At 39.5% G+C, this 24124-nt stretch overlaps 2 protein-coding genes across 7 annotated transcripts in view; one reads left to right on the top strand and one right to left on the bottom strand.

The window, feature by feature from the left end:
• pns (DENN domain containing pinstripe) overlaps window positions 1-11422 on the bottom strand; it is a 136402-nt gene extending 124980 nt beyond the window's left edge. For all 3 annotated transcript variants that reach the window (XM_069335941.1, XM_069335940.1, XM_069335942.1), the window contains exon 1: window positions 11224-11422. In XM_069335941.1, the coding sequence (XP_069192042.1) occupies window positions 11224-11323 (100 nt within the window). In that variant the 5' untranslated portion in view covers window positions 11324-11422. The remainder of the gene's footprint in view (window positions 1-11223) is intronic.
• The window catches only part of Ndfip (Nedd4 family interacting protein), a 58444-nt gene that overhangs the window by 21383 nt on the left and 12937 nt on the right, over window positions 1-24124 (top strand). Inside the window, exons 1-4 of one of the 4 annotated variants that reach the window (XM_045748489.2) lie at window positions 18361-18501; window positions 20440-20544; window positions 20949-21185; window positions 23649-23808. In XM_045748489.2, coding sequence (XP_045604445.1) covers window positions 18475-18501; window positions 20440-20544; window positions 20949-21185; window positions 23649-23808 — 529 coding nt within the window. In that variant the 5' untranslated portion in view covers window positions 18361-18474. The other 3 variants (XM_069335944.1, XM_045748488.2, XM_069335943.1) reach the window with 3 other exon arrangements.

Below are 24124 nucleotides of genomic sequence, written 5' to 3'. Positions count from 1 at the left end.
GAGGGGGTGGTGGGGAAGAGACAGGGAAAGAGGGCTGCGGATGGGTAAAGGACGAGGGGAGGGGCCAAGTAAAGAGGAAGGGGGTTAAGGTGGGGAAAGAGTTCAGCGAGTAGCCTGGTACCCCTTCTAGTGAAGTCTATAAATTACTAAAACAAAATAAATATGCCTACCTATACCTAATAAAGCTGCTTCATTTAATATGCAGAAGCTTCCGGGGAGCTTGACAACGTGACAATTTTTTTGCCATTGTTTAACTTAAGGACAAATGTATCGTCTCAACTCGTATTTACATGCAGCAACTCAGTAGGTTTCCTTCCTATTGGATAATGTTGTACTTGCTGCTAATGGTGATATGTTTACTTTCAGAATGAGTGACGCTTCTCAATAAATTAGCCTTCCGGGGCAAAATTAAAATGAAGCCCCTCGTTGGGCACATTCCCAGAGCGGCCCATTCACATCCTCTCCAAACCCTCGAGGCCCGAATAATAATACGAGCCCCTTGTGGGGAGGAGCTGGGGACTGGATAAAGAAAGAACAGGGGTGGAGGGCAGGATGTGGGGTAGTGGGAAGTCAACACAATCATGAGTGACCCTCATATTTCCGTTGTAGGGTGGTCATGCTCTCAGCTGATGTAACACTAGGAATGCAGGAAGAAGCAATGACTGATCAACAACGGCACAATCCAATACTGGCACAGGGGAGGCCAATAGCAGGGTGAGGAGGGGTAGCTGTGGGGTGTTGTGTGGACCGTGAGTGCGCGGCCTTGACGGGGCTGGCTAGCGGGAAGTACTCGTCTGGCTATGCATGCCACCGCTATCTAGTCCTACAGACATACACATCGACCTCGGCCAAGCTAGCAACCGCTTCCTGTTTCATCACCCACGCCCCTGGATGCCCAGACCTTACACTTACACCTTGCTTGGGCCCCCGGGCGACCATAAGCCCACGACTGAGGTGCCAATTGGTGTTTTGTTAAACATTTTTGCTTGAAACTTAATAACAAATGCTTTATTACAATGGAGGCAAGCTTCATTCTTAATTACAATGACTTGCAACGGTCGCTACTACGTCTCAAAAACTAGACTTGTTACCTAACTCCCCCTCTAGCCTACCGTCACAGATTTAGTGCCAATAAAACATTTAGATGTACGTATGTTTTGCGGAATCAACTACAATCTTTAACGCTTCTCCTATAACCCCCACACTTCACAACAATACCACCTCCCGTATAATCCCCATTCTTCACAGCAAATTGTTCCCCCGTCCCGTATAACCCCCACACATCACAGCAAATTACACACTGACCACGCCACAGCAACCCTGCTACACCCTTTACCACCCACGCCTCTGTATGTCACGCACAGTTACTCCGTTGTCGGGGTTTCCACATGAGCAAAGTGGCAATATCATTCGGGTACAATTGTTGCCATTTCACTTCGTCCTCTATATTGTACAGTTAGCGACTGAGGCAGACAGATAAAGAGGCGGGTGAGGAAGAGAGATTCCGCAAGCAAAACTCTTCACATTATTTCAGTAACGAAGCCCCTCTCTTGTTTGGTGTAGGATGTGGGAAGTTATCGAAGCGCGATACGTCGTTCCTTCCCTGGCAGCCTTTTATTCAATGTTCAAGTGACAGGTTTCAGAGCAGCCAAGCGTGAATCCAGTGTGAACGTCCCCCCAGCAACGCAGAAGAGGGGAGGGGGGGGGGGGGAGACAAGACACAGTGCTTGTGGACTTCCCACAACAGGACAGTTTCCAACCCAAGCCGGTATGCCGCGGGCATCCCACAAGTATACCAGCAGCTGCTCGGCCGGGTGCTATAGATCCAATGTATACAAATAAAATTACACACAAATTAGTTTGATATTAACACATACAGGCATATTCTCATGCAACCATTCTAGTAACAGATAAATGATGCATCATCCGCGTCAGAAGTCGCAGAAATTAGAAACAACACGAATAAGAATGGTCCAAGTGTTGCCATTTCTTGAGCATTAAAGTAATGACCAAATTTAGCTTCCAGATTATTTTCTTTGTATATTTACTGTCTATGAGCACAAGCTAATCCTGCTAATCCTTGCTATACTTTATCTACAGTTCAAATATTGGTAGAAACTTACGATTACCAGATTTATGACGCTTTAAACTATGACTACCTTCATAGTTTTAAGCAATTGTAAGCAATATAAATATACATACCCCATCGTTCTCAACACAAGCTATAATATCCAAGCTTCTCTACAACTACGTTGTTCAGCCTAGTAATAGAGGTCTAGCAAAAACTAAAGAATGCCTCAAATACACGAAGAATAGGATCACGGTTGAATAGGCATCGATCTCGCATTACAAACACGAGAAAATCCTTTTATGCTCAACCAGGAAGAAAATGTTAAGTGTTTATGCACTCAGTGGCCGCGAGATGTTGAGGACGAGGATTCGCAAGTTCATGTGTTTTTAAATGTTTGGGTTCAAAACCTATTATGACATTTTCGTCGTGTTTTAAACCAGTAATTTAAAGAAAATATACCTTTACAACATCTGACGTTGGCTATTTATATTAACTGATGGCGTTAGGATGTTATCAGTACTAAATTTGACCGTCATGAAATCTTTCCCGCCATCTAATTGGATCATGCCACATTCTCACGATGTTTGGAATCTAAGTTAATTTAACTAAAAACTCACTTGTCCAGCCTATCCAATGTCAATATAAGAAAAATAAAGCATTTTGTGCTAGAATAAAGTGATTGCGCTGACACCACCACCACTCAACGAAAGCCAGTCGTTGGCTGGAAGTCTACCTGCACACAAATGTATATATTTTTATTTTAATTAATATTTTATTTAGCTAAATTAAGTTAAGGATATAATTGGTACAAAATAACGTGAGAATGGAATCGTATGTAACAGGAAAACGGGTGGGAAATTCATAGAACACTGGTAAGCTTAAGCTTATTTGTTTTATGGTAAAATTACACAAACTCCTGTATTAGTATCTTTCATATGAACGTTTCATCTTGTCATTATATGCAACGAAAGCAATGAGAAAAAGGATGGGGGGGCTATAAGATAAGTCATTATCAAAAGGCGGCGCCAAGCCGGAGAGATTATGTACCACCATTATAAGACAGGAAGGATCAGTACAATCTTATAACAGAGCTGAAATGTTCCTTTTAATTTTAAATTAATTTCTCTATTATTTATCTGTGATTTGTCTACAATCGGTTCGTTTTCTTGGGGGTAACCTGATAAAAGACTGACCTTTCCAGGATGCAACCAACCATAGTCGGTTAACTTGACCAGACCACACACTAGAAGTTGAAGGGACGACGACGTTTCGGTCCGTCCTGGACCATTCTCAAGTCGATTAATGAGAATGGATCGACTTGAGAATGGTCCAGGACGGACCGAAACGTCGTCGTCCCTTCAACTTCTAGTGTGTGGTCTGGTCAACATACTTCAGCCACGTTACTGTGACTCATCGCCTGCACATAGTCGGTTAACTTCTGGCAGACGCACACCATGCACCTAGAGTGTCCACCACGAGTGAGTAGAGTACTGTCGAGTGATCACTTAGATTACTAGGCGAATAAGATCCGTCACCTCTTGGCCAAACCCTCGCCGGACACCGTCTACTCGCTCCGAAGATCAAACCGGAAAATAAAAATCCCTAAACTTTCCTGTAACCGCAGACGATAAGTGCGCCAAGCGGCATTTCAATCTGGGTCGTTGAAGAGGAATGCCTGACGGCAGGATGGAGACAATGGTCAAAACACGTCACGTTGTCCGGTGGTCCCCATGTGACGCAGGTGGCAAGACGTCCGCTTGGGGTCATGGTTGAAGTAGTAGTCCAGTTTTCCTGGTGGTGGCTGTATACTTACTTTTAAAATGAATAAATGTTTATTCAGGTAAAATGCATACATACAAGAGGTTATACAAAAATTGATAGATTTATAGATAGAGCTAGTACATGCAATGCCTCAACCCACTATTACGCAAAGCGTTTCGGGTTATATGTGCTTGCAGGGACGAGTTAGTCTTCTAGCCTCGCTTTCAGAACGTTCTTCGATCTATTTAACCATAGGTTTCACGTTTTTATACCCTATTTATTTGGATAGATTGGTAACAGCAAGTTTTTTTTTTTTGGGGGGGGGGAGGGTGTTACGTACCCTTATAAGATACGTAAGTGAATATATTAATATGTACATTTATAATTGTATGTAAATTACAAGCATGTATATTGTATACTTATATGTTCTATGCAAATGCACATTCATGTTACAGTGTTGGCGTTAGGCCCAGCGTATCGTGGGAATGATTGTTTATTTCTTTGTGTGATCAGTTTTCCCACGGGAACTAATGATTTATATGTGATCATAAGTGGGTAACAGAGTGAAATAATAATTGAGTGAACTGTATCTGGCAAATTGTCGTGGGATCGTCCGTTGCTGGGGTGTGCATGCCATTATGCTATTCTGTATGCATATTTTAATTACTATGTAAAGAAACACGTACTTTTGTTGTCTATATCAATATGTACTAATTATTCATTAAGTTAGTTTAAGATTACTCTTGTCACAATGTAGTGCTCCATTGTTGAAATAATAAATATTGTAACTTTGGCAATTTATTCGCGGGGCAAGGCAATGTGTTTTTTGACTCGCATATTGTAGTTCAGTAGCTGAGCAGAAACCAGGGAGATATCATCTTGGAGTTAAGTCATTCTTTTGTTCTAGCCATATAATTATTCTTAGTATTGATTTAATGTCTGGAAGTTACAGTGATATTTTTAATGTGATATATATTGTGACCATATAATCATCTGTTTGCTTTTGAGATTTATTTAATATAATAGTATATATCTATACTTAGTATCTTTATTCTTCAGTCCTATGAAGATTCTATTTTATGCTCATTACCCATTAAGGGGTTATACTGGTGATTCGCTATTGAGAACAGCAGTTGTGTCGTATCCCTAGACTTATTAAAGTTTGGCTGCTGTAGGATCACGAGCCGTAACGTACGATAGGTAACAGAGGGCAGGTTAGCGTTCGATCCCCGACCGTAAGTAATTGGGCACCATTCCTTCCCTCCATCCTTATATCCCAGCTCCTATCTTTGTTCATATATCTCTTCCGAGTGTTGCATAGTCATACTGGCTTAGCGTTTTCTCCTTGTATACCTTATCTTAAGTTTCTATCATATTTACATCTAAATTAATACATAGGGGTTAGCTTCAGCGATTTATACACGAAACCTATTCCACGTATTAACAGTTCTAACACTGAAAAACTTCTTTCAGACATCTTTGCGACTCATTTGTGCCTAGTTTCTGTCCCCTAGGTTCTGCTGTTCCTTGCTTTATCTACTTTGTCAATTTCCCTTAGAATCTTGTGCCGTTATCATGCCCCTCCAGTGTTTTAAGGGCAAGTTCTCTCGAATCTCTTCTTGGAGCAAGTAGAGCGACAGATGGAGTAGAGAGAGGATGGAGTAGAGACGGTGTATTGATTAACTGATTGATGAAGATGAGGATGGCACGGGCATGATTAGGCCGTAAACAGAAGATTTTTGGAGTGAATGTCATCTTTGGTCGTGAAAGGATATACTGCGTGCTGAGCGCGCATTTAACCGTCAGTTCTTACTATGTGGCTGCTATTGCAGGGGAGGATACTGCTTGACAGTATTTATTAGGGTGTCCAGCGGCTGAACACCTTTTTGACCAGAAGAGTGGCAGTGTTGATGGCTTCAGGGTGTATTGAGTACAGGATGGTGTAATAAGTATAATCTGGTGTAATGAGTACAATTTGGTGTAACAGCTCAGGCTCTATGAATGGAGAGTTGTATTGGAGGTCGAATTTTTATTATACCTATGGATGAAAATTCCCTTTTAAAAATCACTTTTTTTTATCTTCGGTTCCACTAACTTTGTTTCCAGTTTATGTACTATTTACTCTAGTAACAGATTTGCTTCCAAAATGGTTTCATAAACAATCTTAGAAACATGCTCACTGCCACTCCAATCCATTCCCATCCTCGAAAATCCCAGCCAAAACGAATGTCGGTCATTAATGGCTACAAACTCTTCCTTCCAGTCTGTCCTTGTTCGATTATTATTATTATTATTATTATTATTATTATTATTATTATTATTATTATTCGCATTTCATTCTCGAAACCATTCCCTAATAGTAAATAGCAGATACATCCTTAACCCCTCGTTTTCTTTACACTGTTCACATGCTCAAGACTTTGAACTACAACTCTTTTAAAATCTTTATTACCTTCCTAGCTTATCACGCAAACTCTCTTCACGTCTACTACATATAACATATGGCTGTCACGTAAGATTATCAAGAAATATATGTAGTATACACCGCGAGGTGTACCCAGCTTCTCGGTATATATATACTGTTTCTTTAGTCCTGAACTATGTTCAGGTTCTTAGTATATTTGGTGGTGGTCGGTAAGCTATTGCGTCACGGCCTTCATATTAATAACCCTCCAGAAGTTGATAGGCTTTCAGCCCAACACCAAACCAAACGTAAGCGTGAAATACACAATGATTCACCAGCAGGTTTTTTCCTGTGTCAGGTGAAAGTAACATGAGTTGTGCACACAGCCGTCTTTTGTTAGCGTGAATAACGTTCCTTTATCCACCATCACGTCCGCAAGACAGTTCGACTTAATGGTTGCCAGGATCAGGCTAAGCTACCGTTATCTGTGGCAGGTTGCTGCAAGGAATGAATCTCCCAACCCTGAGCATTTTATGTGCAAATTCTGTGAGTAAGAACTCTATCATGATCTCACACATACTACATTGTTGAATGTCCAGTCATTAAATCCTTCAAACCTGCCGATACCTGGAGCTTTGTAATTACTGTACTTCACTCTTGTATTCTAGAGGATATCCTCATATTGCATCCAAAGTTTGCAAGCATAGGCTACTGATCACATGATCCTGTATGACTAAACATCCTGCGAGATAGGGATTTCTAAGCATTCATTCCTAGCTCTTGATACACACTACGTAACCCTTTATATAGTCTAGAGTAGCTGCATAAATGCAATTCCCAAATATGGTAATTAAAATATCAAGATTTGGCACAAATCTGAACTGATATGATACAAGAACAATTAATTAACCTTTATAAGGACGTAGGGGGCAAATATCAGCAGAAAATAAAGGAAATGTAGTGTGTCGACTTTCCTAAAATTAAGGTACGTGCATGGGGGTCGGTAAAGAGAGGGGAGGATGCTACTTCGATCTCGTGCTTAAATGTTTAGCCGGCGACAAAGAATGTCTTTATATGATGTCTATGAAGGTGAAGGAAAGATTCAATACATGTGTAAGTCTACTAAAAACTAATTTTGGATGCAGCCTACATCTTTTCTTAGGGTGTTGTAAACTAGGTGTTTACAGCTCCTTGAGAAAGGATGTCGGTTGCATCCGAAAATTTGGTTTTAATATAATTACACATATATTGGGTCTTTCCTTCACCTTCAATTAAGCATTACGGCATCGTAGTGTCTCCATGATGCCGATCGAGATTATGCTAAGCTGAACTTTTCACCTTCACATTAAGCTGGTAGAAACTAAATTTGTTAGTCATGATGGACCAAGTTAGGTTTTAAGCCGACTATTCCTAAAATTGGTTTGCAAGACTAATTTCGGAATAAGTATTTGAGCTAACGTAATTTTGTCCCTCGTGATATTTGTTGTGTCCCTATTTGAAGGCATCATGAATAGCACTTGTAAACTAATAATCCTAGCCTAGCAGGGCTCCAGCTAACCGCCTCTTCCAAAATAAATTGCGGTGCACCTAAAACACGTCCTGTCTTCACAGAAATGACCGGATGCTTGAGCTTCGTTACATTATAATATACTAAATTTAGAAACTTCAAAATCGAAGGGTCCTTGGATAAAACATCTGGGGCAATGGTGACCTTGGAAACGTCCCGCGTTAGCCGCTCGGGATAAAAAACGTCCAGTTGCCAACGTCCTATGATACGTTTCATTATAGCTTCCAGTCAACGATAGAGGAATCAGGTTCGAAGCAGCCTTGAATAAAACTGTTAAGACATCCTACCATCAAGGTCTGACGAAGCGATTCAAGATTGAAATCGTCTCCAAATAAAACAATTTTCGGTCGAAATAACCTACCTTTGGCCTACGCTAAAATGTTATAGGTCGAAACTGTCTAATATAAAACTACAATGGTCTAATTAATTTTGAATAAAATGTTGATGGTTCAGGCACCCTAGAAAAGCGAACAAGATCGAAACATCGTATGATTAAATGATCAGGGTTGACACAGTACGAGACAATGATAAAGTTCGAAACATAATTATGTAGGCTTTAATGATGAATGACGAAGCCACAAACAAAAGATCGATAAACTGTAAAAATATCTAAAATATTAAATAGCTGATATTGTACACGGTATTAAGGTAAACACCTTCCAACTAGGATATGCAGTCTTTAAAACAATACTAAATAATTTAATTAAATGACAGCCATGAAACATTTTATGAGATTTATACAGTATTACATAAAACGTTCCGGTTTACTGAACATAAAACGTGATTTCAGTCACAAGGACTGTTACACAACCCTTAACTTCACAACGCTATTTACGTCTACTTTCAAGAGGCTGTTGTGCCCAGTATTTTAACAGCCGCGAAATTTACAATAGTCAATTGAACAGACCTGTGTTGGCAAAAGCAGGTCAAAACTTTTGGTGAAAATTTTCAAGTTTAAAGAAAAAATTACTTACTTCCCCAACCTTCCAAAATCCGACTTATTCCGGTGACTTTTTTGGGAAAAGAATAAATTATAATGTGCAGCGCATCACATTTTATCCGAAATTACACCGAAAGTGATTCATTGTTGCACATTTTGTATTTACAAAATATTTTTTTTAGGTTCCTTGTACTGCATACACCTATACACACAGAAATCACAATAGCGTGATGCATCAAATGAACAAATCCACAACAAGGGCCGTGATGAGGGTTCGAACTTACACCCGGGATGATCCCAGACGCTACCTTAGTCAACTAGGCCACGACATGGTAAAAGAATTGTAACCTAGTCGAGTAAACCTGTCGACTAAGGCAGCGCCTGGGATCATCCCGGGCGTAAGTTCGAATCCTCATCACGGCCCTTCTGGGTTTTTAAGTAAGTTCCAGGATAAAGTACGAAATAGGCATTCAAAATTACTACAGTATATTTGGGCATGCATGTCTTATGGTATGCGTATATTGTGAAATATACACATACCATACACAGTCCCCCCCCCCATTTGGTTTTGATATTTTCATGATAAATGTAAATAATTATATATGGAAACTATTAATTATTTAATCAATATAGCGGTATTGGATACTACCCTGATATCCTCTCGATTTCCCGAAGTAACAAATATTCACACAGCCACTCTGGTAATAATGAGACCGTTGTTGAGGAGTAGGCAACACTGCCACTATTAACGATCTCGTCTAATGGATGCTAATGCAGTAACCTAACGCGTTGTCTCTCAATCAATCTTCTTATCTAATGCTGCAAACTACACACGATACTTTGTTTGAGGAGAGGGGTTGATTTTCCCATATTGTACTCATGTAGTGTGTGTGGAGATACAGCTTTTGTGTGCACGCTAAGCTATTTCTCCCCTGGGCATATACACATCAAACCTCATGCACTGCAATGTTAACGACCAGGATGGTCGCTAGCTATCCTGGTCTTCCTATAGAGGCCTATAGATAGACCTCTATGGGAAGAGGCCTATCTATAGGCCTCTATGGGAAGAGGCCTATCTCCGACTCTGAGAGTGCCTCTCCTCAGCCGTAAGAACAGATAACCTTGCATAATCCGTCAGCAACATAGCACTATACTCGCATAGCTACAACTACAGAGGTCACTGCATTCTTGTACACGGGGAACAAACAGTAAAGTGACATGTATCAACAATGACGTATGATCTCCCTTGCAACGTTAGCAATGTTTGTGCTACAATCATCGCATACCTTATAACAAGCACTTTAAACACTGAATATCGTAAGAGAGAATAAGTGACCTTCCAAAATCCATTAAGAACTTACGTGTTACCTAAAAGCAATTTAATTTCCTAGCCGAAATTGCAACCCTGAACTACCGTACTGCAATTGTCTAATAGAGTTTGATGTTAATATTAAAATAATCAAGTTGATATTTGTAAAATAAAAATAATTCGTTTGAACTCGTTTTGTTGGGGACAGGAAGCCTGCGTATTTATTTACTTTAGCCTTGTATTGAGGTAATAATATAGAAATATATGTAGCGTCTGACATGAAAGATATTGTAGGCAATTCGCAATGACAGGATCCGCACCATGTGGAGTTGTAGTATTACACTCGCCCTCACAACTCGACCCGACAGGACACTCTCCCTCACAACACGACCCGACAGGACACTCTCCCCTCACAACACGACCCGACAGGACACTCGCCCTCAAAACACGACCCGACAGGACACTCTCCCTCACAACCCGACCCGACAGGACACTCTCCCCTCACAACACGACCCGACAGGACACTCTCCCCTCACAACCCGACCCGACAAGACACTCTCCCTCACAACACGACCCGACAGGACACTCTCCCCTCACAACACGACCCGACAGGACACTCTCCCTCACAACCCGACCCGACAGGACACTCTCCCCTCACAACACGACCCGACAGGACACTCTCCCTCACAACCCGACCCGACAGGACACTCTCCCCTCACAACACGACCCGACAGGACACTCTCCCTCACAACCCGACCCGACAGGACACTCTCCCCTCACAACACGACCCGACAGGACACTCTCCCTCACAACCCGACCCGACAAGACACTCTCCCTCACAACACGACCCAACAGGACACTCGCCCTCACAACACGACCCGACAGGACACTCTCCCTCACAACCCGACCCGACAGGACACTCTCCCTCACAACCCGACCCAACAGGACACTCTCCCACACAACCCGACCCAACAGGACACTCTCCCTCACAACACGACCCGACAGGACACTCTCCCTCACAACACGACCCGACAGGACACACTCCCTCACAACACGACCCGACAGGACACTCTCCCTCACAACCCGAGTGAACACGGCCCCCCACACACACAAAGGTCCGCCTCCCTGGATTCTCAGCTTAATGCTTCCCAGGATAAAATCAATGGCATACCTTGCAAACGGTCAGGTTCCAGACCTCCATCGGGGCTTAATCCAATGATGGCGAAGTATTCGAAGAGCCTCTGGCTCTCTCGCTGGTTGGATGACGTCATTTTACTCTCATTACGACACTGGCCACAACATTGTAACGCGAGTGAGCGGCGAGCCACACCTCACCTCACCAGTATAGCTCCAGCAACACTGGAGCTCTAGGACTCCTGCCTCCAACCTGCTCTCCGCGTTGCCCTTTCTCGCCATCCGTTTTATCTGTAAATTAATTGTTCTTCACGATATTACGTATATCTATGGAGCGTAGATTACTGCTACATTACTTGTCATGAAAAGGTTTTAAGTCGTTTACTTTTAATATAAATCATAAACTCATCTACAGCGCTGGCTAAAAGGAATGGGTCTGTTTGGGTCCTGTTTATATAACATGATTACACACCGATTAAACGCTGTAAATACGTGGTTAATTTTAAGAACTATATAGGTTCCGTTATATATTTTGGTATGAGCATCGAGGAAGCTATTTCAACTGCTTTAATAGTAAAGCAGAAAATAGTTTAGAGAAAATACAACTTGCTAACGTTGATCAAAAATCTTCACAGAAAATTTTAATATCAAGGCAAACTAAACTATTATGCTTCTTAAATAGTCTCGATGAGGACAGGAAGTTAGTGGTTTGTCATAGGTCCCTCCATTGTTCCTGATGATTTTTTCTAACTTGATTTTAAACAAGTAATATCTTGGCATTCACAACTTCGGCAGATAGGGGGTTTCGTAGGTTTAAAAAATTATGGGTGAAAACGCAAAAGATCTTGGAAGGGACACAAACTTCTCGATTTCTATCTCTTCCCACATTTTACTTCCAAGGGACACAAACAGCGAGGTTTTTGTCCCTTGTGTTCCTAATTTTTCTGTGGTTATACAGAGTTTATTTTAGTCGTGGACTATGTTCAAGACTAAGGTATACTTGCTAATTGGTCAGTAAGTAATTGTGGTAGCCCTTATGGCCTATCTACCCAGCCAGGTAGATAGGCCATAAGCCCAACACCAAACAAAGGCCTCTTCTGTTTTTTGCCGTGCATTGTAGCTTGTTGAGCTTGAAGCTGTATACGTTACATTTGACCTTTTATAACACCTTTTGACCTTTTATTTATTGTTTGGTGTTGGGTCACTTTAGAACAGGAATTCGTACAACTGGTTAGAAATGTTAAAAAAGAGATAAGGAAAGCAAAAAGAAACTATGAAGTTCGCATAGCAGGGCAAGCAAAGACAAATCCTAAAGGGTTTTTTCAGTTATATCGTACTAAGACTAGGGAAAGGATAGGTCCATTAAAAACTGAGACAGGTCAAATAACAGATAGTGATGAAGAGATGAGTAGTATTTTTAATAAATATTTTGTATCTGTATTTACTAAAGAGGAACTTAACAATATGCCTTCAGCCGAACAAGTCTATGTGGGTGGGGACGAGGACAGGTTGACGAGTTTAGCAGTTACCAGGGAGGATGTTCTTAAACAAATAGTAAAACTCAAACCAAACAAATCCCCAGGGCCGGATGAAGTGTTTGCTAGGGTGCTTAAAGAATGCAAAGAGGAGCTTTGTGACCCACTGTCAACCATATTTAATAAATCAATAGAGTCAGGCAGAGTGCCAGAGTTTTGGAAAGTTGCTAATGTGATACCAGTTTTTAAGAAAGGAGATAGATCACTTGCGTCTAACTATCGACCAATTAGCCTAACGTCTATTGTGGGAAAGTTACTCGAATCTATAATAGCAAATAAAATTCGTCTTCATCTTGAAAAACATAAATTAATAATTGAGTCGCAACATGGTTTTATAAATGGCCGTTCATGTTTAACAAATTTGTTATCTTTTTATTCTAGCATTGTTGAGGCAGTTGATAGTGGTAAGGATTGCGATGTTGTATACCTTGACTTTAGCAAAGCTTTTGATACAGTGCCACATGAAAGACTGATTAAAAAAATAGAGTCTCATGGTATTGGGGGTGTTATATTAAGCTGGATTAGGGCATGGCTATACCAAAGGAAACAGAGAGTTAGTATAAATGGAATCAAGTCAGAGTGGGAAAATGTTGTAAGTGGAGTGCCTCAAGGCTCTGTCCTGGGACCTCTGTTGTTTATAATATATATAAATGATTTAGATTCAGGTTTGAGTAGCAACATTTGCAAATTTGCCGATGATACGAAAATCGGTAGGGAAATTAATTCGGAGGAGGACTCACTATCACTTCAAGTTGATCTAGATAGGGTTTTGAAATGGTCAAAGGATTGGCAGATGCAGTTTAATGCTGATAAATGTAAAGTTCTGAGGTTAGGTAATGATGATAGAGTTACAAGATACGAGCTAGATGGTGTTGTGATTGCGAAGTCGGATTGCGAAAGGGATCTGGGAGTTATGATTAGTAAGAATTTAAAACAAAAGGATCAATGCATAAATGTTCGTAATAAGGCAAATCGGACACTTGGATTTATTAATCGCAGCGTTAGTAACAAGACACCTGGTGTGGTTCTCAAGCTATATCTTGCTCTAGTTAGGCCCCATTTAGATTATGCAGTTCAGTTTTGGTCGCCATATTATAGAATGGATATAAATTCACTTGAACGTGTCCAGCGTAGGATGACTAAGTTAATTCCCCAAATTAGAAATCTTTCATATGAAGAAAGATTAACAAAGCTTAAGTTGCATTCACTGGAAAGGCGAAGAGTTAGGGGTGACATGATAGAGGTTTACAAGTGGATGAATGGACATAACCGGGGGGATATTAATAGGGTATTAAAAGTATCAACACAGGACAGAACACGAAACAATGGATATAAATTGGATAAGTTTAGATTTAGGAAAGACTTGGGTAAATACTGGTTCAGTAACAGGGTTGTTGATTTGTGGAACCAATTGCCGCGTAACATTGTGGAGGTGGGGTCCCTCGATTGTTTCAAGCACGGGTTGGACAAGTATATGAGTGGGATTGGGTGGTTATAGAATAGGAGCTGCCTCGTATGGGCCAATGGGCCTTCTGCAGTTACCTTTGTTCTTATGTTCTTATGTACTTGGAATGCGAGAAAGAAGCCCTTTGCAAGCTTTCACAAAAAATTATGGCATCTTTCTTAGACATTTTGAAGCTATTCCTGGTTTATAGCATTGTTTTGTCTGTTAGTGGCCTCAAGTGTAGAAAATTCATAACCAAGGTCCACTTTCTCCAGGGGCAGATAAATGGAATTAAAGTCCCAATTAACATTAAGCTTTGCATGATCAAGATGCGCGATTTTTCAAAGTATTCCAAGAGTGAAGTTTTCTATGTTAGTGTAAAGGCTACACTGATCTGCTTCATCTTTTTGATAAACTCGGTTCATCCTTTCAAAATCATTTAGGATTGGTTTGAGGAATGTGAAATATAGCTTAGTGGCAGGATCAGCGTTCATTGAAAGTAGTTGCCTTGCAACATATTACACGAGGAGGAACGATTTGGTAATGAGTTGTTATAGAATCCCGCTGATCTAACAGCCGCTTTACACTATTGCTCCTTGCCAACCATTGTGTTCTTGACCAAGACATCACTTGCATGAGAACAGACCAAATGCAAAGAACGTGTATTTGACTAGAAACAAATAAGGGATATCCTTCTACGTCACAGTGTAAAGTGAGAGATGAGGTCCACAGAGATGAGGTCCCGTCCGTGCAAGACGCTGCTTCAGATCAACTCCAATATAGCCAAAATAATCTTTGAGGTGTTGATACAAGGCTTCAGAGGAAGAGCTTGTGACTGAAACTAGTCCCATAAACGGAGGTAAAATCCTATCGTGTTTAGCTTCATAATATCGAAGATAGACACAAATGATTTTCACAGGCAATATCTGTCTACTTATCTATAAGTAGTTTACTGAAGGTCCATCACTAAGTGACGGACCTCTATATCCGTGACAGAATATCAACCTCCCCGACAACACTAGTCATGGACTAGTGTCGTCGGGAGGTTAATTCTGTCCGGATATAGTCCCGACTTTAAAAATGAGTAAGAATTTAAAACAAAAGGATCAATGCATAAATGTTCGTAATAAGGCAAATCGGACACTTGGATTTATTAATCGCAGCGTTAGTAACAAGACACCTGGTGTGGTTCTCAAGCTATATCTTGCTCTAGTTAGGCCCCATTTAGATTATGCAGTTCAGTTTTGGTCGCCATATTATAGAATGGATATAAATTCACTTGAACGTGTCCAGCGTAGGATGACTAAGTTAATTCCCCAAATTAGAAATCTTTCATATGAAGAAAGATTAACAAAGCTTAAGTTGCATTCACTGGAAAGGCGAAGAGTTAGGGGTGACATGATAGAGGTTTACAAGTGGATGAATGGACATAACCGGGGGGATATTAATAGGGTATTAAAAGTATCAACACAGGACAGAACACGAAACAATGGATATAAATTGGATAAGTTTAGATTTAGGAAAGACTTGGGTAAATACTGGTTCAGTAACAGGGTTGTTGATTTGTGGAACCAATTGCCGCGTAACATTGTGGAGGTGGGGTCCCTCGATTGTTTCAAGCACGGGTTGGACAAGTATATGAGTGGGATTGGGTGGTTATAGAATAGGAGCTGCCTCGTATGGGCCAACAGGCCTTCTGCAGTTACCTTTGTTCTTATGTTCTTATGACTTTCAACCTCTTTTGAACGATCTGCGTGGTGTGGAGGTAGAGTACTTGTTACACACAGAAATGACAATAGCGTGATGCCTCAAATGAACAAATCCACAAGGGCCGTGACGAGGATTCGAACCTACGTCCGAGAGCATCCCAAACGCTGCCTTAAATGACTTGGATCCTGCAGCCTCTCCGAGACACAAACCAGGGTTTTACACAATTTTCCCATGCACTCGAGCTATGTCAATAGGCCGTTCTACCTCTTCGCCCTTACTTCATTACACACATAAATCCCAATAGCGTGATGCATCAAATGAACAAATCCACAAGGGCCGTGACGAGGATTCGAACCTCGTCTGAGAGCATCCCAGACGCTGCCTTAATCGATTGAGCTACGACATGGTAAAAGAGTTGAAACCAGAAGTTCTACTGAACTTACTTGGATCCTGCAGCCTCTCCGAGACACAAACCAGGCTTTTACACAACTTCCCCATGCATTCAAGCTATGTCAATAGGCCGTTCTACCTCTTCAGAGTTGTATTGTGCATGGGGGAGTTGTGTAGGCAGATTCTGTAATAACATCATACTTTATAACATTAGAGCATAAGGTACTCATATATGCTCTTTTCTTTATCATACAGTGTGCATTACCTCCCACCTTTTGAACTGAGATGATTAATTCATTACCTCCCCCACCTCTCATTAATCTAATGGCAGAGGCTACATTTATCTCTGAAATTCTATCCCCAATACTCTTCAGATTCAACCCCATCCTTATTACCTCAATCATAGCATTTCTTGGGCATCCAAAGATAATTCTCATGGCTTCATTTTGTACCTTCTCCAACTTGCCCATCCTACCTTTACCAAAGCAAGAAATGAGAGGTGCAGCATAATCAATAAGAGATCTTATTGATTATGTACAGTACTCAAGCATATATCATTCCTAGCACAGGGACTCCCACTCCCTTTCCACAGCATGCCAAGGCATTCAGAGGTTGTAATCTCTTCCGACATTGACCCAATAGTCTTTACTAAGACTATTGGGTCAACCCAATAGTCTGTTCATCTCAGCTTCCAAACTCACATGGGTATATCCAACATATATGCCTAAATATTTATCTATATTATCTCTCTCTATATTTTTACCGCTTATTTTCAATATAATGGGCCTCCGACTTCTACATTCAAACTTAGTTTTGTCTTCATTAACCACCAGTCCCATATGGTGACACAGTTTTCCAAAATTATCCAACACCGTTTGAACCTTTGAAATATCTTTGCCCTGAAACAAAATATAATCAGCATATATGATCGGAGTTACCCCATTTGAGTATCTCTCAGATGCTATCTTATTCATTAGTATATTAAACAGGGAGGGACTCAACACTCCTCCCTGAGGTGTGCCGAGTTCCAAAGATCTCACAACTGACATACAGCATTGATACCACACCTGAGCCTTCCTTTCGTGAAGATGATCCCCTATCCAGCCCAATAATCTCCCATTAACACCAAGACCAGTTAGTTCATAAAAGATAACCTCTTTGTTGGCTTTATCAAAATTTCCTTGTAAACCTTTCACACCCGTTACCGCTCACAGGATGTATGGGGTGCACAATAAACTAGCCGTCTCCGGCGGAAACAATCAATCAGTCTATTGGGAAAAATAATGATTTGCTAAATCTTTACGAATGAATCAATGAAGAGTGCATGGGTGACATGCAGTTGAGGCGCCATGAATCCTGACTCATAAATATATAATGCGACAATGGCTAGAAAAGTTGGTGGGCGTGATATATAGGGCAACCATTTATTTCAGTATCAGCAGCTTTACTTGCATGTCAAGGTATTAAAATGGTTTGTTTATTATAATAATAACTGAGAACATACCGAAGCTCTAAATATACAAAGTAATGGAGAGTATCTCAGATGGTCAGATAGCATTGGCCAATCACTTGCCTGCAATTACATGACGTCAGAGACATGCATGTCGTCATCAATTACATATGAATGTATTTTTTTTATATCGTATCAGCGAATTACTTTTTCCGATACATGTCACTGTAGCAAAGATTGATAAAATTTAATTTATAAACTAATGAAAATTGAAAAGAATTCCTCCTATAACGTTATCCGAAATCTTGTTCTTATTTCATTTTATAGTTAACCTAATATTTTTTTAATAAGATTTGTTTATAAATGTATACTGTAAGATGTATATAATTATTAGCAGAATGAATGATATTTAAATAGTATAGATATGTTTGTAAATGCATCAACAATAGAAAATGTCGAAGCCAACTATACACACATCAGAACGCTGGCAAGTAAGCAAATATTTTTGTATAATGCTTACATTTCTATTATTTTTGTGTGCAACATTTTATAAATGATTTTAAATTACAAAAATATTCTGTATTGATTTGTAAAGTTTATATAATCATATTTAACAAGAAAGTAAAACACAAGTGTCAAAATATTTTGGTGAAGACTGACTGGTAGAAATCGACAACATCGACGAGCACAACAACACAGGTCGGCGGGACGTATCTTGTTATTAGCAGATAAAACTAGCCACCTGTTGGTGGGAATATCATGCCATCCAGCATACGCTACCAACCAGTGAGTATCCCCAGTGAGTCTGTGAGGTGGTGAGTGAGGAGTCTTTACGAGAAGGAGGGAGAGGCGAGGCAAGAACTGTCAACTGGTTGCAGCCAGGAAATGTCCCTGTGTTATTTTAGAAGGTCAAATGTACTGCAGGTATTACAGGACTCTGGTGTTGCTGCCTTGGCTCTCTGGCCTATACCGTAACACCTGCAGGTGGAGTGGTACACCAGCTGTTGGTGACCACTTTCATGACATCGAGCAGATGGTTATTGTTCACGGTAAATCCTTCCCATTCCTTGATGTTCATCGTCATGGAGGCGGTTTGTGGTGATAATGGCGTTCATTGTGATGGGTCACGTGTATTAAGTAATTAAAATACATGGGGCTTTAGTGATTAGTGAAATTGTAATCCTATTTTAGTGTTTTTGGGCTTGAGAAAAATGCAGTAATTTTTTTTTATAATCCAATGGGATTCTATTATTTTGGTAATGTTTGCACAAAGTTAAATTCTTTTTCCACTTGGCATTTTTTTTCCCGAGCAAGGTTTTATTGAAGTGTCGGGTTTTGGCAGTTTTTGTATACATTAGATAAGATTTTATCTGGTTGGTGCAATTGCTACAATCTCCAGTGCAATAATTTTGCAATTTAATGCTAGGAAAGGTTTTATTTATGCTGTATATTAATATAGGTCACCATACAGCATAGTTTGATTATGGGTTTCTATACCTGGGAGCCGGTCGGCCGAGCGGACAGCACGCTGGACTTGTGATCCTGTGGTCCCGGGTGCGATCCTGGGTGCCGGTGAGAAACAATGGGCAGAGTTTCTTTCACGATAACCTTACATAGCCCATGATATGCACTAGTAATGTGACGTATGTTGTATGGGAATTCAAAATGATTGCCTTGATATGAAATATACTGTTTAGGAGCTCTGCAAAATTAAAATTTATTAATGAAATGGTTAGCAAAAATACTATCTTATAAAAATAACCATACCCTATTAATTTCTGTAGTTTATTACTAGGGTACATCACTGTATGTAGATGAGTTAAGTAATGTTTTACTAATAATGCAAAACAATCATGTTCATCATGATGCAGCAATCTAAACTAGCCAGTGCTACAATCATCGAGTTCAACATGCTACTTACATATAGGTTAAGAATATACACATGGTGGAGGAAGGTGAAGACAAAGTTTATATATAGTGTTTGATTGCAACTTGGTATCATACATCAGAAACTACCATATCACCCACATTGTTCTTGTTTCAATATTTTTAATTGAAGGAAATTACTTTCATTAAAATTATCATAATAATAATATTTAATTTAGACAATAGTACATATTAATTCCCATTAAGTTAGTAAAAAAATAAAAATAATAAAGAATTAGGAAACAAAAATGCAGCTGTACTTTTGAAAAACAGGATAAAAATAACAAACGGCTGGCTTCCTTTGCAATTTCTGCCTCGGCTGGCTCTCTTTGCGGCTTCTAGCTCTGCTGGTTTCAGTTTGCTCAGAGTTTCACTTCCATTTATCAGTTCAGGCTGCTCAGCTGCTGGTGCCAACACACTACTTTCCACTTGACTCGCATCACTCGCCTCCCAAATCTCCCGCTGCTTCACCTAAGTACAGTACTTTACTGCACTTGTAATTACTAGCTGCACATTATTAAATGTTATACCTGTATTTGGTAAATGTATCATTATGGAGGGTCACTTCTTTGCCAAGCTTAACCTGAGATTAGGTTGCCGACTCTGAATGTCACTGGAACTAGCAAAAACGGCATAACCTGTATATAATATAGGAATAGATCCATTTTGAACTTAGTTTTTTAATGTATACTCTACTCTGTATAGTAAATATTACCTATGCTTTATATTATCATCACCTTTTTCTAATAATGTTATAAATACAGGACATCATATTATTTGGTTATGTCAATCTTCCAGATACCTTTATCAGACGAGGAGAGTAGTGAGAACATGTCATCCCCGACGCCCAATCAGAGGCTGGAAGCAGCAGAGGCTGCCAGTGCTGCACCTCCACCCTATTCGGTAAATTGAAATCTGCACTACTTTTTTTTTTTACTTTTATATCTTCAAATAATTAAAGGATAAAACATTTAATAAGAGAATGATAGAATTGTTGATATGGCTCTAATTATTTGCTAGGTGATTAGAGTACAAAAGGTAGTCTCTCAATCGTCTCATACTGTACATGGATCAGCTGAATTAAAATTTTTAAACTTTTTTAACATTTAAAAAAAAATGGTGGTGGGGGTTTCCTATATCTCTCACCCCTGTCATTCATTGACACGGGCAAGAGATAGGGGAAAATTAGTACCCACAATCTTGCTGTACAGTACTGTGTTTATGTATTGGTAGGCTATTTAAAAGATGTATTATATAGCATAGTATTTATCACAAATGGAGAGCCTAAAATTTTTGTCAATTAACAGGTAACTGATGAGAATGAAGGTGCAGTCCGTACAACCATGGATGACATTCCTCCACCTAAGCCAGATATGCATGCTCCCCCTCCCTATGAGGAATCAGACACAAGAGAGGGATTTACCAGTTCCATGGCAGAACCCCTTACAGAAGAGTCCTCTGAAGTGCAGCCACCCAGCTATGAGGAAGTACAAAGGCTCAAGGCTTTGGAGGCAGCTGAAGATTTCACTCTACCTCTCTGCCATGTGAGTTCTGCACTTCAGACTAAGTTTTTTTTTACGAAGGTTCTCTTGGGACTAAGCTATCTTCTGTAGGTTTTGTATATCATCATTAGAATCACTTTTCTCTATATTTGTGGGGTGATGAATTATTTGCCTGAAGAAACTAAGAATAATGTAATATTGGAAAGAAGGTTGCAGTTACTCGTACTGTATTTTGCAAACTCCACAGTATCACAGAAAACCATCACCTCTACACTCCAGCAAATCATCCATAGCAATATCTCAACTACTTCAACAGCTAGGCGTTACATTTGAACACACACACAAATGTCAAACATTTATGCTTTTTTGACACATCCTCCCCTATTTCATTACTATTTCATACCACTGGTATGCTATTCATACAACACTCTACCACCATTTCTTATGTTCATAACCAGGACTTTCATTTCTCCAGACATTTTCTTTACCTGACATGCTCTTCTTCAAATTTCTCGTTAGTCACACATACCCAAAGTATTTTAATTAAACAGATTCCATCACTTCTTCCTTCACCCTTAATTTATGCATAGTAGATGGAAGCCACTCGATCTCTCATATTCTACTCAGCTAGAACTGGATTGTATGCATATATCAGCTGTCATTCCCTTACCTAACATTCACATTCTCCTGTAATATTCTCACCATAACCCCACCCTAATGACTCCTTAACAGTATACATTAAACAGCCTGTTGGGAGGACTTGCACATTGCACAACCCTGAATCCTGGTCTGCTCCTACACCAGCCACTCGCTACACCATTAATTCTTCCACATTTTCTGCTGTGTGTGAATTAAGAAATGGGTTTCAAAAGATTGTAGAAAACTCTGCCAGGTTTACAAATTTTCTAACGAGTTAATAATTTACTCGTTCTCTCCATAAATGGTGGCTACTGTATTATTTTTTTCTTCAGTTTTATGCTTTTGAAATAAAGTTTGAAAAGTTCCTTTTACACTTGTGTGCATAAACAGAAATCAAAATGAAAAAATGAATCCTCATTGCTTATGATTTTGTAATACAGTAATTATTTTGTTAATACATTTATTTAATATTGTAATATATAAATACATAATTGAATAATTATTCATCAGGTGTGGCTTATGCCTGAATTTTTTTTCATTTTTCTGTTGCAAGGTATAAGACGTCTTTCTCTCTACAGCCCATTCAGTGTATGCTACTCTTATGCCCTTTATTACTCATTTATCATCTTTTTATCTTGAGATAATGCAGACAGTACTATAGTTTATATATTAGTGTAAGTTTCCTATACACAACTCTCTAGGTGAGTAAAGTAAACTTGTCTAAATTAGGTTTCTTTAGGAAATTATGACCTTATGGTAAATTATTTGCATTTATTCAAATATCAGTTAAAATTGAGCTAAAAGTTTAGCATTTTGATGTGAACTCCACTGTGGTGCAATCGACCTCGCATCCCCCTGTGTTAGTGATGGGGAGGGACTGGTGATCCACTCAAGATAAGAACAACCATTGATCAGGGCCACGTCTCTGCCCAGGCCCCTGAAAGCAAAGGCAGATTCATGTTTGGCAATTACTACTTTTATGTTGGGCATTTGCCACTTGTGGAATATTAAGAAGAATAAATAAGGAACAGAAAAGCTGGAAGTGGTGGTAGTTTGAGACAGGAAAATTTGAAGCGTTACGCTTGTGTGAGATAATAATGAAAAGAAATGATAATGAGAAGTTCATTGGAGTAAATGTTATGAGAAGAGCAGTTTAAGAAAATTAGAGAAATAAAGAATTAATATACAGTACTGTATTTGTTGATGAATAAACGTAGTATGGAGGCAAAAATAGCGTTTTGTATTGTATTTGAGAGGTTCACCTTATTTCCATATGGGATTTAGGTTATTTGTTTTCCTCCATATTATTATGACCTGTTCTCTGCAATTGTATATTCTCAGATTTACTCTTTAAAATGATCCCTGTCACAAGAATGTGCTGGTACCTGAGGTCTGAAGTAGAGTGGCAGTAGAAAAATTGCTGTGCAAGATTATGTAGGTCCATTCATGTGGCATGCTGGATATTGAATGGTTTCGGTCGTGTATATTTGGTGGTTAAACTGCATTATACACAAATGTTAATTTTAAAGCTTCTATTACATAAAGAGAACCATTCTGTGAAAGATTATTCGGTTTGGGGTCTTCATATAAACAGCTTTAAATAGTATATTGTATTCAATTTAAAATATTGTTGGTTTAATATATCTAAACGAAACGTTTATTTGACATAACCTGACATTTATAAATTTTAAAGAATGGTAATTGGATTGTTAAGTTTCTCCTATGTAAAACATGACTATGTATTTATTGCTTGATTATACAAAGAACTTGAAGACAGATTATTAGTTGTTACAAGATGCAGTTTTTATTATTTTCTTAATCATTTGCATGGTAAAACATTAGTCCTTATTAATTTGTTATTTTTAGGGGAGTGGTTCTCTTGGTGGAGCCAACCTGACTGGAACAAGTGGTAGTGGGATGCGTGTTCTTCGTGTCTCATCTCTAGGGGGCCTTGACCCAGAAACTGCTGAAATAGCTGAGGAGCAACTGCTTGGGACAGACTTTATGTTCTTTGTTGCCTTTGCAGGTAAATATTGATTTAACTACTGTACTGTAATTGTTTACATTTTCAGAATTGGATATTTCCAACTATAGTATATATATATATTTTATGAGTTGCACTACTGTACCTTGTTGCCACATCACCAGTATGTGAATGTGTGATTCATTTATTTCACTCCTTAATCTTGCTTGATAGTGTTTCTGCTGCTTGTTTTTTATTTTTACAGGCTAGCAATTATTATTTTTGTTTGATTGGCAAAGAATTGGTTAGGGCATGCCAAGAACACATTTATTCCATTTCTCCTCTTCTGGGTGCTGTCTGGGGCCAAACTTTTCACATG

The sequence above is a fragment of the Procambarus clarkii genome, chromosome 34 (genome assembly GCF_040958095.1).
Source record: "Procambarus clarkii isolate CNS0578487 chromosome 34, FALCON_Pclarkii_2.0, whole genome shotgun sequence".
Classification (NCBI taxonomy): domain Eukaryota; kingdom Metazoa; phylum Arthropoda; class Malacostraca; order Decapoda; family Cambaridae; genus Procambarus; species Procambarus clarkii.
This window is presented reverse-complemented; position numbering and strand designations above follow the sequence as displayed.